Source organism: Capronia coronata, assembly GCF_000585585.1.
Source record: "Capronia coronata CBS 617.96 chromosome Unknown acBCG-supercont1.3, whole genome shotgun sequence".
Lineage (NCBI taxonomy): Eukaryota > Fungi > Ascomycota > Eurotiomycetes > Chaetothyriales > Herpotrichiellaceae > Capronia > Capronia coronata.
Window position 1 is genome coordinate 2,389,761 of NW_006912895.1, and position 13,065 is coordinate 2,402,825.

The window sequence follows — 13,065 nt, forward strand, 5'->3', positions numbered from 1 at the left end:
CTCCGTCATTATTGTACGAGAGCGGATGTAGCCTCTGCAATAAAGCCAGATCTCTATTAGGTGCCTATCACTAGTAATCTGGCGCCCGGACGATATGGGAGCGGACGCAGCGGAGGGTGGCACTTTGACTGCTACTAGTTCCAGACCTGATTGCGGCGCAACCCCAGCCCCCAAGGACCGACCAAGTCATGTGCACGGCAACCTGTGACACGCCATCCGCCCTTCGGCCGCATCATCGCTCTATCTGCCTTATCAACGGCCCTTGGCTCATTCATCTATCCATCCATCCCATCGACAACTCTCCCTCCTTCCTTTCTTCCCATCCCTCTCCATCACCATCACCATCTTCATCTCTATCCATCTCTTGCATACCTCTGCTTGTTTCGTTCTAGCAGTGTTTTCTCCCTTGTTCACCGGAAACTATTCTTTCCGTGGTGATCCTCCATTGTTGTGACCATGAAGTTCCTCGGTCTCTCACTCCTCCCTCTGCTGGCGGCGGGCTCGCCTGTCCTCATCGATACCATCCATAGAGATGCCGCTCCTGTCATCTCCTCTTCTAATGCAAAGGAGATTCCCGACTCGTACATGGTGATCTTCAAGAAGCATGTTACCGAACGGGACGCTGCTGTCCACCAGAGCTGGGTCCAGGAGGCTCACCTGTCTCGGGAGAACAACAAGCAAGAGCTACGGAAACGTAGCCAGACTACACTGTCAGGCGATGACATTGTCTTCGAGGGTCTGAGACATACCTACAACATCCCCGGTGGTTTGTTGGGATATGCTGGCCATTTCGATGAGGATGTCATCGAGCTTGTCCGCAGGCACCCAGATGTGAGTAACCCTGCGTTTCATCACCTTGCTTGGGTGAGACCTGATAAGCACGTATTCTGGTTGCATCGCTAGCTTTGAAGGCTGAAGAACGTGTGCATGCCGTCTGAATACTCGTGCCTTGCTTCATGCTCGTTATCGTGGCCTATCTAGCTTCGACCATGTTTGCTGACGTGTCACAATAGGTTGACTACATCGAACGTGACTCCGAAGTCCACACCATGAAGCAATCCCCCTCTCTTGAGAAGAATGCTCCTTGGGGTCTGGCCCGTATCTCTCACCGAGACTCCCTGAGCTTCGGAGATTTTAACAAATACCTCTACTCTGCGGACGGTGGTGAGGGTGTCGACGCCTACGTTATTGACACTGGTACCAACACTGAACACGTCGACTTCGAAGGTCGCGCCAGCTGGGGCAAGACCATCCCCGCTGGTGATGAAGATGTTGACGGCAATGGTCACGGTACCCACTGCTCTGGCACCATCGCAGGCAAGAAGTTCGGTGTTGCGAAGAAGGCCAACGTCAAGGCTGTTAAGGTCTTGAGATCCAACGGCTCTGGCACCATGTCCGATGTTGTCAAGGGCGTTGAATGGGCCGCAACTGCACACAGCGAGACGGTCAGTGCTGCCAAGAAGGGCAAGAAGAAGGGCTTCAAGGGCAGCGTTGCCAACATGAGCTTGGGCGGTGGCAAGTCAAGAGTGCTTGATCTTGCCGTCAACGCCGCTGTTGATGCTGGTCTCCACTTTGCTGTGGCCGCTGGCAATGACAACGCCGACTCGTGCAACTATTCTCCTGCCGCCGCCGAGAAGGCCGTCACTGTTGGCGCCTCCACCTTGGCTGATGAGCGAGCTTACTTCTCCAACTACGGCACTTGCAACGACATTTTTGCCCCTGGTCTCAATGTTCTTTCGACCTGGATCGGCAGCAAGTATGCCACCAACACCATCTCTGGTACTTCGATGGCCTCTCCTCACATCTGTGGTCTCCTCGCCTACTTTTTGTCTCTTCAACCTGCTAGCGATTCGGCCTATGCCGTGGCCGACATCACCCCTAAGAAGATGAAGGCCAACATGATCTCCATCGCCACCCAGGGCGCTCTTAGCGATGTTCCTGGCGACACTGCCAATATCCTTGCCTGGAACGGCGGTGGCAAGTCCAACTACACTGAGATCCTGGATGATGGCGGCTACACCGTCAACCACAGCTTCTCCGCTGGGGACTACCTCAGTGAGAAGGCATCCGAACTGAAAGCCGAGCTCAAGCAGATCGCGGCTGAACTTGAGTCCCTCATTGAGAAGTCTTGAGGAAAACTTGGGATCTCAGCGAACCATGCACTGTTGCACGTCTGCGAACTGCACGTCCTGTTGACACTGGCCAGGGGCTCTCCGAACCTGGGATGGAGCACATTACTAGTATGCAGGGTCCGATAAGAGCTTGTGTCTGAGGCGATTTGATCGCCATGGAGTGGGGATCGGGGATGGGAGTCGAACGAATGGCTATTGCCTTTATGGGGAAGGGGAGGGGCAGGGGAGTTATTGCTATCTTGTATCCGACCATTCTTGGTCGCGCTCATACACCGTACATCGTATCAATCATGAAGCTCACGTTAGAAATGGTGTAACCCTTCTGCTCCACGTCAATCAGACGTCTCGACGTGCTGAACGTCAACATTTGTGTTTGCCTTATCTCCCGGGCTTGATGCCCTCGAAGCAATTCCCGGATCTTGAAGCCGGAATGCTGTCGTGACTCAGATATCTCCGTGCCTCGGTCCGCGTGGCATCCCGACGGGATTCCTACGGTCCTCTGTATACAAAACACCTGACATTCCAACGCAAACGGTCTGGCAGTGCCAAGTGGTTGTTGCCTGCAACCGAGCATGAGCTAATAATGCAGTGCTCGGGCTATTTGGAGATAAACACTTTGTTACGCGAATCCATATCATTCATTCATTGATAACCCCACTGGGACCTAATAGATTCCTATCAGCGAAAGGACAGTCAGCTCAGCTGTCTGTCGCCGGCGGCTTTCTCCCTCCTGCTGAATAGACATAGATCCGTCGTCGTAATGCTCGGTGTATACAGAAGGACACTGGTCGATATGTAACGAAGGTCTTCACCTTGTGGCGGCGGCCTCCCGATTCGAGGACATCTAAGAGGGAGAGGAAAAGATGGAGAGGCACGGGGCATAGATATATGTGTGTGTGTGACATAGGAGAGAGTCAGAGTGGTAAGCTTTCTTTAGACTCGAGAACGCAATGCACAAACCGAGGTGCGATGGACCATCCTAGTCCATGTACTACCTACCTATACGTGATATTGATCGTACATCATACTTTCTAGACATTCAACATATACACCATCTCATATTACATACTCCTACGTCTCCTCCTACGCTGGCGATGTAACAGCCTCGTGGTCTCATCTCCATCTAGGTGCTCATCATCTGACTCTATGCCATCGTACAACCCCGGCGGCATGGCGCCTTGATCGCCCAACCCTTCACTTTCGTCCAGAATATCGACATGGCGCACGATATGCGGATCAATTTCGTTCCTGAAAGTGAGATCCGACACCGGTTCGCGCCAACCGTATCGGACTTTGGCATGGGCCAGCTCTTCAGCAATCTCCTGGCCAGTTAGCAGGCAACCCCTGTTGCCTAGTCTCTCGACAACAGGCCGCAAAAGCCGCGCCGTGCTCAGACAACTCCCGTCGCGGATGATGGCCGAGTTGCCCCATGCAATGACACAGATCAAAGCGACGAGTTGGATGGCGGGGATGCTGCCGAGGATCGCGGCGGACCATCGCCATTGGACCTGCACCACCTGCGCAGGCACTGGGTACCAGCCGCTGACGGTCAGGCGAGGTCCGTTGGAATCGATCGCGGCGACCGCCTCGATGCTGAACTCCATGACTCGACGGGCAATGACGCCCACATCGGCTGGGCTGTCGGGGCTCCACCACGATTCTGGTGCGTATCGGGAATATTGGTATAGGTCGCCTGGAGTGTAATTGAACCCTGTCCAGCCGATGGCACCAGCAATGATTCGCGCTTCGGTGTCCGGCATCTGGAACGTGTCCGCTGTTTGGCCGTCGTAGAGGTACCGCTCGATACTATGAACAATTGAGATTGTGTTTTCGCAGCGGTAGAAAGACGGCCTGGGAATAGTGCCGCCGTTGGCGCTCTGTAATGCCATCACTTGTGTACAACGGGGACCACATGTTGAGTTGAGAACACCAACATATGTAGTGGCGCCAGGCCCTACGCGGACAACGTCCAGAGTATTCCGCTCACCATTTCTGTCGAGGTAGGTGATATAGCTGTCAGTGCCGTTCCCGCCTTCGAGGACTTCCAAGGATTCGCATGTGGCTGTCGTGGTGATGTTCCGGTGCGAGATCAAGCTCAGATCTGGATTCCAGATGTTCAAGTCTTGAAAGACATAGGTCATCTGCGTCCAATCCTCGTTCGCGTATATTGTGGGCGTGCCTAGCGTTCCGTATCGAGGCACGGTCCCTTGCCCTGGTGGTGTGGCATTCACGAAGGAGTAATCCTGGCCCTGGATGCCATAGGAGTTGGCAGAGCCTAGTTGGGCATCAAACGTGGGATTTTCGGCGCCCCAGATGTCACGGATGAGGGTCAAATTGGCAACGCTGACCTGGCCGAACTTCTCCGCCGGGACTTTCGAGGTGGTGAGGTTGTAAGTCAATCCGAGCAGAGCCACTAGAACCTGCACCAGCACGTTGACCCCAAGCCATAAAGCGCAAAGCCACTGTGTCTTGTTGAGATAGAACCATAGTCGATCCCTAGTCCTGGCAATCCAAAACAGCTTCATTACTTTTCGCAGGCTGTCGCAGTGTATGATCAGATCGAATTCGTCCAGTGGTCGGTACTTCGCCGCCAACATCCTCCACCTCAGCATAAGGGCATATTCTCGAAGAGAACTGGACAGGTTGTTGCCGAGGAAGACGGACAGCAACACTATGAGCGCGTTGAAAGCCTTGATCTGAGCGACTGTCATCCATAGTAGTCGTCCAAAACCAGCCAGGCATGCTGCCAACAGGCCGGAGAGGACCAGGGTGATCAGCCACTGCAAGATCCCCTCAACAAACAGCCTACGTCTTTGGCGGACGGGTTTGAATTCCCTGATGGTATGAGAGACCGTCTCGCTCGTCTGTTTCGAAACCGAATGCCGCCACGGCTCTCGTAGTCGCTTCGGTCTCGAGTAGGAGCGACCGGTCACCTGTGGTGTGATGGTGTCGCCCCATGTTGAGGGCGATTGTGTTGATTCCGACAAGGGGAATAGATGGGACTTTTCCATTTAGCGTCTTCCAGAGACATTATCTTTTCAGACCATCGGAAGACCATGATGGCAGAAGCACGCAGTTCAAATACGAAGGTAGAGAAACTTAACCAAGACTTGTGGCGGCGCCGCTCGACTTCAAGCCTGGGCGGCTTGGGAGTTGAAGCATGGTCAAGGTCCATGATTGATTGACTTGAACAAAAGAAAGGGCTCGTGCCCCTCTGATCCAAGCGGTTCGACCAGCATCTTGACTGGTACGAAGGTAAACCGACGAGATGGAGCGTGGATGGTCCGAGAGTTGAGTTCAGCAGGTTTCAATTGCGGGTGCACTCGCAGTCGCAGGCGCAGTTTGGTGGGGAAAGGATTGTCATTTAAAGCGGCGACAATTATTCCACTGTTAGTTCCTCGTTTAGGCCATTCTTGTTAAAGCGGCGAGGGCGCCGGCTCCCTTTTCCCTTTCTGTCGCTCCCGATGTTGCATCCTCTATAAATATAAAAAGAAAGCAAAATCTCCTCAACCACTCCACCGAACAACTTCTGAGACGCTTTCGTTTTGTGGAGGAGCCTACATGGACCATACACTGTCACCATTCTGTATCTGTAATGACCCAGTCGCACACCACACGGTTCCCTCAGATGTAGGGCCTCTGCAGTCATTTGGTGACCACGACCAAACTCTAGACCGAAAGCTACGGCCCATTATCACTGAACCCTGCGGATCCAGGTGATGGAGCTCCTATGGTGAATGTTGCAAGCTCGAAGTGGGCATAAAGATTCCCCTTTCGAACACGAATCTTCGTGAATGACCTTTATGTGTATCGGATTGCTTACGTGTAGCAGCTGGTACCATTTGTTGCACATTGTTGAAGATGGAAGAGTCCTCCTTGGACGATGGCACTTCTGTAAAGAAGTCGTTGGGCTTGATGTGCAGCCGATGGATCTCAACTCGCCTGCATTCGAGTCTATCGTTTAGTCACCAGCCAAGTCCGCCATGACCTTGATCAAGGCAGGTCTTATATGACCGTCGACATTCCACCTACTTGTTGTGCGTCAGACTAAGTACATTCCAGACAACGACGTCCTCATCTTCGAGCTTCTCGTTCCGTCCGAAGGCATATACCACTCCGACAATACCTTCCTGATCTTACCGTTTCATTAGGGGATCTGACGATTCCGCCGTCGAGGCGATTTCATCCTGGTTGCTTTGAACATGTGCGCGTGACAGTCCTGGAATTTGGTCTTCAGGGGTTGCCACGGCCATTGATCTGGCTGTAGACGGCCATTAACGCGATGCTGTCAGTGGCCACCATCTGCATGTACCTGTGCTACATCATGCCGATAGTTTCCATGTTGCTATGTGGGCGTAGGAAGCCACCGCTGGTCAACTATGGCGTCTCCAGATTCGGCAGAATGATCATCAGCACGTATCCCAATCTCGAACAGGCTACACCACCAGATATGGCTCAATCGACAGCTCTCCTCTACATTTTGATGTGGAAGCAGGGCCATGCATTACTTTCTAACGGAAAGGAGAACGTACAAACCATACAGGGCTCTGGGTCACAGTGGAAGGGACGAGTCTAGAGCGTACCTGCCAATGAAAGACAGTCACAAATCTAGACAGGAAGTGACTTCCGGACGAGAATAGGCCGAATATCGTCCACTTTGTTGGCCTCCAACACACGACTTCACCAAGCTATACCAGTGTCAGCGATTCGTGCAAGAGAACCGGCAATTTTCCTTGAGATATGGCTGAAATGCAGAGGGCACACCCAGCCATCAAAATACGTCGTTTGCTTCTGGCAGATGGACGCGATCTACACTGCGTGTCTGACATATGACAAAACAGGTGCCAGGCTCCGAAAGTCTAAGCAGTGGTGCATGATAAGCTGCCTTGTCTACGATAGATTCGATGAGCCATGACCAAGTTTTTTGCCGATTCTGCTGGTACAACTCCTGGTGGGCGCGCAGACGGGAGATGAAAGGTACCGACCAGGCTCTAGAGGCTCTACAGTGGTGGCAAACCTCTCCAGCAGAGTTCGCTATCACGATTTCCCATGCTGCAGGGTATCAGGACGTTCATGGAGCAATCTCTGGTCGCTCAAAGCGGGCATGAAGCTATTCAAGACCGGACCAGCGGCGCGCAAGTGGCGACAGTACTTTCACAATCTGTGGGCTTTGGCATCCTTGAAGAGGCGTTGACGTGCGACGTGTGGGATATACGATCGATCCGGAGACAGCTCGCGCCGACCCATGAAGCACGACCCAAACCCTAAACCATGGGCAAGGATATTGGGCATGATGAGCATCTTCGTACAAGTTGTGCTGGGTTAACTCCACAAAGCACATTATGTTCACAGCAGCAAAACGGGATTTGTAACAAACAAGTCAGATACAACAGGTCCTAAACGAATGTGGAACGCTTCGAGACACCATGCTCGCCTTGTGCCTCTTTCAGCCAATTTGGCGCGGGCACGACGGCTTAACGGCTCGAAGAGGCTGAAGCAGCTTCCCATTTCTCTCGAGGGGGTTCCCCGGAAAATCAGGGCCGGATGGCATTTCATCACAGTGCCATCTATTTATTGGAAGAATCCCTGTCGCCGAGCCGCTTTCAGTTCCTCCATCCAATCTCCACGATGGGCAACTGGTCCACCGATTGACTTATACTGCAGCCACACATGTTTTCCATATCCATACCTTCCTTCAGGTATTGTCGCAGCCTATCCGTACAGCAGACCTCCGACACCGATGACGCCGGCGAGAAACCTCTTGCCTGTCCTCCACACGTCAATGCGAAGATCGTCGAGTTTTCCTGCACATGCATGATACCAGCACTGGGCGGCCGACCGATCACCATCACGTCTCTACGAAAATAGCCACCATACTCTGGAGGACCACTGCTCCCCCTTGGTCTGAAGAACCAAATGAGTGGCGAACACGTTCCCATCGTCGATTTTAGCCCTCTCGTCTGTCAAAACCACTGTACCTTTGGACGATCCCATGCGTGGTCGCTCTGCTCTCTAGCGGCTGTTCCTCTCCGGCGACTAGCCTTGCACGTTTCCAGTGGACCGTTTCGCTTGCCTCTTACAGCCGTTGTCCTTGCAGCTCGTCATGTCCAAACAGGTAGGTCGGAGGAGCTGGTGGCTTGCTTTGTCTCAATTCAAATCTTGCCTCGTGCTCGTCCTTGTCCCCAGTTGAAGAGCTTTAAGGCCACCTGGTCGCGCTTCAAGTCTTCCCATTATTTCTCACCCTCATCCGTTATCCTCGCCATTGCTATCATTATTGGCTGTGGGGTTAAGGTGCCTAGGTTGACAACTGCGAGTATTATCATTGTGGTCCCTCTGGCATTTCATCCTGGCCTGGATCTCCATTTATTCCCGTCAAAACCACGTCAATGGCCGGTACTATTCCCGGGGAAACGCTGTACGCTCCCGTGGCAGTGTAACCCTTGCTCTTGTTGTTTATGTGGTGGATACCCACTGCTCGCTGGTGGGGGCGAACCCCGGCGAGATAACGTTCCACCGAGAGGCATAGCTGAATATGAAAACGACGTGCATTGTCCTATTGACTCTGTTGGGATGGTCTCAGCCATGGAGAGTCTACGGCCTTGACGGCAAACATATCCTACAACGGCAGGATACCCAGAATGCGAACCTTCCAACGCTGACGACAGAAGCCCCAAGCTCGACGACGAACCAAGCTACCTCTGCGATCAGCCCTTCAAACGGCGATGCCTTGACTTCCATCGACGGCCCAAGGTCGTCGGGGCAGGGACCGTCTCCCACATCGACCGACAAAACCAAGGTCGTAACCTCTGTTTCATCGACTACATCTTCCGCCAATGCGTACAATACGGCCCCAGCCACAGTGGACAAGCATCAAGATAAATTGCCGCTTAATCCAGAGATCAGTCCTGTGTTTGGGACTGCTGGAGTTTTGCTTATCCTTTTGGGCGCCGTGTATGCTTTGATAGGAGTCAAAAGCAAATGGGTCCAGATCTTCCTATCTTCGGGCTTCATTGCCAGTATCGCAACAACAGCTCTAATAGTCTACGTGATGGACCCTCCGGTCAGGGCCGCCATTCAGGGGGGTTACTTTGTGGCGATTGTCATGACAGGAGTCATCTTCGGCGCAGGATCCCTGGTCTTCAAGGAGTTCACTGGGGGCTTTGGCTGTCTCCTGGGAGGGTTCTGCTTCAGTATGTGGCTTCTCACTTTGAGATCAGGTGGACTCGTCAGGAGCTCTGGCGGAAAGGGCGTCTTCATCGGTGTGTTCTGCCTTGCCGCCTGGGCACTGTCGTGGACCCATTATACTCGAACCTATGGATTGATTGTGTTAACATCTTTTGGGGGCGCCACTGCCTTTATGCTTGGTATCGACTGCTTCTCAAGGGCTGGCATGAAGGAGTTCTGGGTCTATATCTTGAGACTCAACGGCGACTTATTTCCGCTGAACACCAACACCTATCCTCAAACGCGAGGCATCCGTGTCGAAATCGCCATCGTTGTTATTGGCACCATCATCGGTCTCTTGTCACAGATCAAACTCTGGAGAGTGATCCGGTCCAACCAAAGGGAAATAGAAGTGATGCACAATGAAGAGGAGCTTCAGAACGACGAAATTGAGACTGCCTTGGGTCGACACCTGCAGCTCCAGAACGAGCGAGAAACGTCCGTGTGGGAACGGCATTACGGTGATAGGCGTCAGAGCCCGCGAAAGACAATGCTATGGCAGCATGCACATCCCGAGAAGCACTATTCACATGTCTCTGTCCTCGCGGTCCCACCAGGAGCATCGTCGCCACCTGATAACCTGGAGATGAATGTCCTTGAGCGGAGAAGTTCTTCATCCTACGGATCAAAGCACAAACGTCAAAACTCGATCACTGCGGAGGTGATTGTGGAGGTGGAGGAGGACTCTGAAGAGGAAGGTGCAAGCGAACAACGGGAAAAACTCGAAGCACTTGAAGAAAGCCAAACTCGCGATGACTGGCATGAGAACAAACAATCCCTTGCTGAAATGAAGGCAATGAGCGACGCCGATGTCGACCACGAAACAACCAGTGATGCTGAACAGAGCGAAGTAGACGGTACCCCAAAGCTCGTGCGACGGCCTCATTCAGCATTTTCTGGTCTCACCAAACGCCTCAGCCCAGGTACCGTTGTTGCTTCGGAGTCGCGAGAACACCTCCTTGCCGTGGAGAGGCCCTACAGCCGAGCGTCGTCTGCAGCGGCGACGCTTGACACGGACAATGAAGAGTTGAATATGCGTATGCTTGATGGTGACGCCGATACCACTACTCCTTGCACATGGCCAGAGATTGTTATATCGCCAGCCACGCCGAGTCGACATATGGTCCGCAAAAGGGATCCAACTAATGGAAAGACTACCAGGGAAGAAGCACACGCATCCTCAAACAGCTCTGAGAAAGCAGCAGACGTATCTCCCGTCGTTCAATCCCGCTCGGTGTCCATTCCCGCAAGTTCGCCCGGTGATACCGGGAGCGGAATGCCCCCGAGCAGAACAACGAAGATGTCCGATGAGGCCGAGAAGGATGAACCTCGATCGCATAGATCAGAGGGCGCCAGCTCTAGTGTCGAGTCTTTGACCCAGGATGCCCTCGCTCAAGTCCCCAGCCAGCTGTCGTCCGTTGTGTTATCGTACCGGACAAACGAATGGGCGAAGCACATTGCTGCTGCAGATGTTCCGATCTATGACGAGCCGGAGACTATCGACGGAGTTGACGAAGAGCCACCGACGCATTTGGCTTCATTTGAAGCGGACGCCAGACACGTCTTGCTTGCGAAAGATCCGAATGTCAAGATACAGGCTGCAGGCAATGCCATGTCTCCAGTCAAAGCTGGTGTTGCCGGCGTTGGCATCGCGTTTGGCCCAGGCATCAAAGGGGGATCTCTTTCCGATCAGGAGAGGCGCAGAGGCGGTGGCCTAATACCATCGCGTTCAGGATCAATGCAGGGTCTGAGAGGCCCCAGCAACAGGAGCAGCCGAAACAGCTTGATTCCCGAGCTGACGACCTCACTGATCACGACACCGATCGACGAGAACTCCCCCACCGAGTTTCCGCATCCAGCATCGAGCAAGCACCGCGCCTCTGCAAGCTTGCCATACACCACACCTTTCCCAAGACGGGCATCGGCTCCTCTTCCGAGCGTGAGCAGAATGCGGCCTGGCACAGCGAAGGGCGGTGTCAGTGCCTACGAGGAATCTATCCAAGAATCGTCACAGGTGGATAGACCAGTGTGCCAATCGAACGGCATACCTGGTGCAAGCTCGGGCCTAGATTTAGGCAGGGGCACCGGCACCAGGCCCGACTCCTACAACTCTCGACAACCGCCGCGCGCAGACAGTGGAAGCGACGTGGACCGACGCCAATCGCTTCTGGCTGAGTGGCGATTGTCACAGCAGTATCGGGCGATGAGCAATGGGCTCACCGGAGCTGCTGCTGAAGCCGGACGAGCACATATGAGGGCCGAAAAGGAGAATCAGAGACTAATGGAGGAATATCAGCGCGTCGTACGGCGAGAGAAACAGTATGCGATAGACCAGGCCATGCGACGGCCACATATGCAGCAGCTGCACCGTGAAGCCATGCGCCGAATGCAGGCGGGCGTCAACCACAAGCTGCGACCATCGAGTGGCTGATCTGGTTGATCGAAATACCCAGCGGTTTTCACCGTCTCGTCCTTTTCTTCCTGCATATATGTATACATGGGTGTGGCGGCGTTCATGTCAGCTCAAGAGTCTGTCCAAAGACAACGAGGAGGTATATAGAGGGCTTGTTGATACATGCGAGGAAGTATCTACGAAAAGCATGGCTCACTCTACCCACGGACTGGATAACGAGATGACCGGTTAGAACATGATACCCCGGAGAACTGGATATACGTGAGTGAATACCTCATATACATACTAGTAACGTGGTGATGGTCACTCAATCAATGCTTGCTGTAACTTCTCCCTCTTATCACTCTCCATGCACCCTTCACAGAGACAAGGAGGGCTAGAAGCTTGAGAGGAAGAGTATCTATCTATCCATTGAATGCCAGCCCCAAAGCTGCTCAGCACACTGCTCTGCGCACGGACCGGTAGGGAACAATCGTGGTGGTTTGACTGACAATCGGCAGTTCTCGAGGATGAATCCCTCCAGATGCGAGTCTGTCGACGAAAGAGGGTGTCTCTATCTCCCGCATTCGGACTCGACCTTCATCTGCCGTCTCGACTTTGGTTATAGCGTGGATAAGGCAACAGGGTCGCTACAGCCCGTGGCTTTCTTGCTTTTCCAGCTATCGCTTAGCCGAGGGCTCCCTTGGCCCCTAGCTGGCTGAACGCCAGTCAGTGTCAGTGTGCCAGCCGTGTCCCCATGCTCCAGTCAGCCGCCGTCCCCTGCCACCCGGGGTCTAAAGGAGTCCTATCTCTGCTATCGCTGACGGCGTCGATTAGCTCAATGGAGTCTCTGGCCCATTTGCTTGAGCGTCTCCCGCGCACTATGGTCCAAACTCAAAGATCCCAGATCAGCTCTCTCAGCTGGCAAACAGCAGCCTTTCACTACTACTTGTAAAACTAACCATGGGAGCATGCGGCGCTGCTGGGATTCGAGACTCGCCTTTATCGTGTCGGCTTGCCCTCAAACGCAGGATTGGGTGACCTTTCCCTTTCCTACTCTTGTGTTGGCGGCGCGGTTTCTTCTCCTTATCACCAAGTGACGGTTGACTACAAACTACGATACCCTTTCTCTGTTTCTCAGGTGAAACTGCTGATCTCCTCGGTCGGGCTGCTTCTTCTCTGGAAGTCCCTTGTTCACAGTTGATTCGACGTTCTTCCGACATGTCGATCTACACAGACTACCCTCCGCCTCCACCACATCAGACGCCTCGTTGACCCGAGCCCAATTCCATCTGGACTCACTGATTTCTCATTCCA

General features: G+C 53.4%; 3 protein-coding genes across 3 annotated transcripts; 2 read left to right on the forward strand and 1 right to left on the reverse strand.

Moving 5' to 3' along the window:
- Positions 1–456: 456 nt before the first annotated feature.
- A1O1_04169 (cerevisin) lies at positions 457–2,132 on the forward strand (the record flags this gene model as incomplete). The annotated part of the gene is made up of 2 exons (XM_007725066.1): positions 457–831; positions 1,014–2,132. The coding sequence occupies 2 exons, from the start codon at positions 457–459 to the stop codon at positions 2,130–2,132; spliced, it is 1,494 nt and encodes a 497-aa protein (XP_007723256.1).
- Positions 2,133–3,193: 1,061 nt separating this feature from the next.
- On the reverse strand, positions 3,194–5,143 carry A1O1_04170 (uncharacterized protein; the record flags this gene model as incomplete). The annotated part of the gene is made up of 1 exon (XM_007725067.1): positions 3,194–5,143. One exon carries the CDS (start codon positions 5,141–5,143, stop codon positions 3,194–3,196), a length of 1,950 nt encoding a protein of 649 aa, XP_007723257.1.
- A 3,521-nt stretch (positions 5,144–8,664) lies between these two features.
- On the forward strand, positions 8,665–11,787 carry A1O1_04171 (uncharacterized protein; the record flags this gene model as incomplete). The annotated part of the gene is made up of 1 exon (XM_007725068.1): positions 8,665–11,787. The coding sequence occupies one exon, from the start codon at positions 8,665–8,667 to the stop codon at positions 11,785–11,787; it is 3,123 nt and encodes a 1,040-aa protein (XP_007723258.1).
- Positions 11,788–13,065: the final 1,278 nt, after the last annotated feature.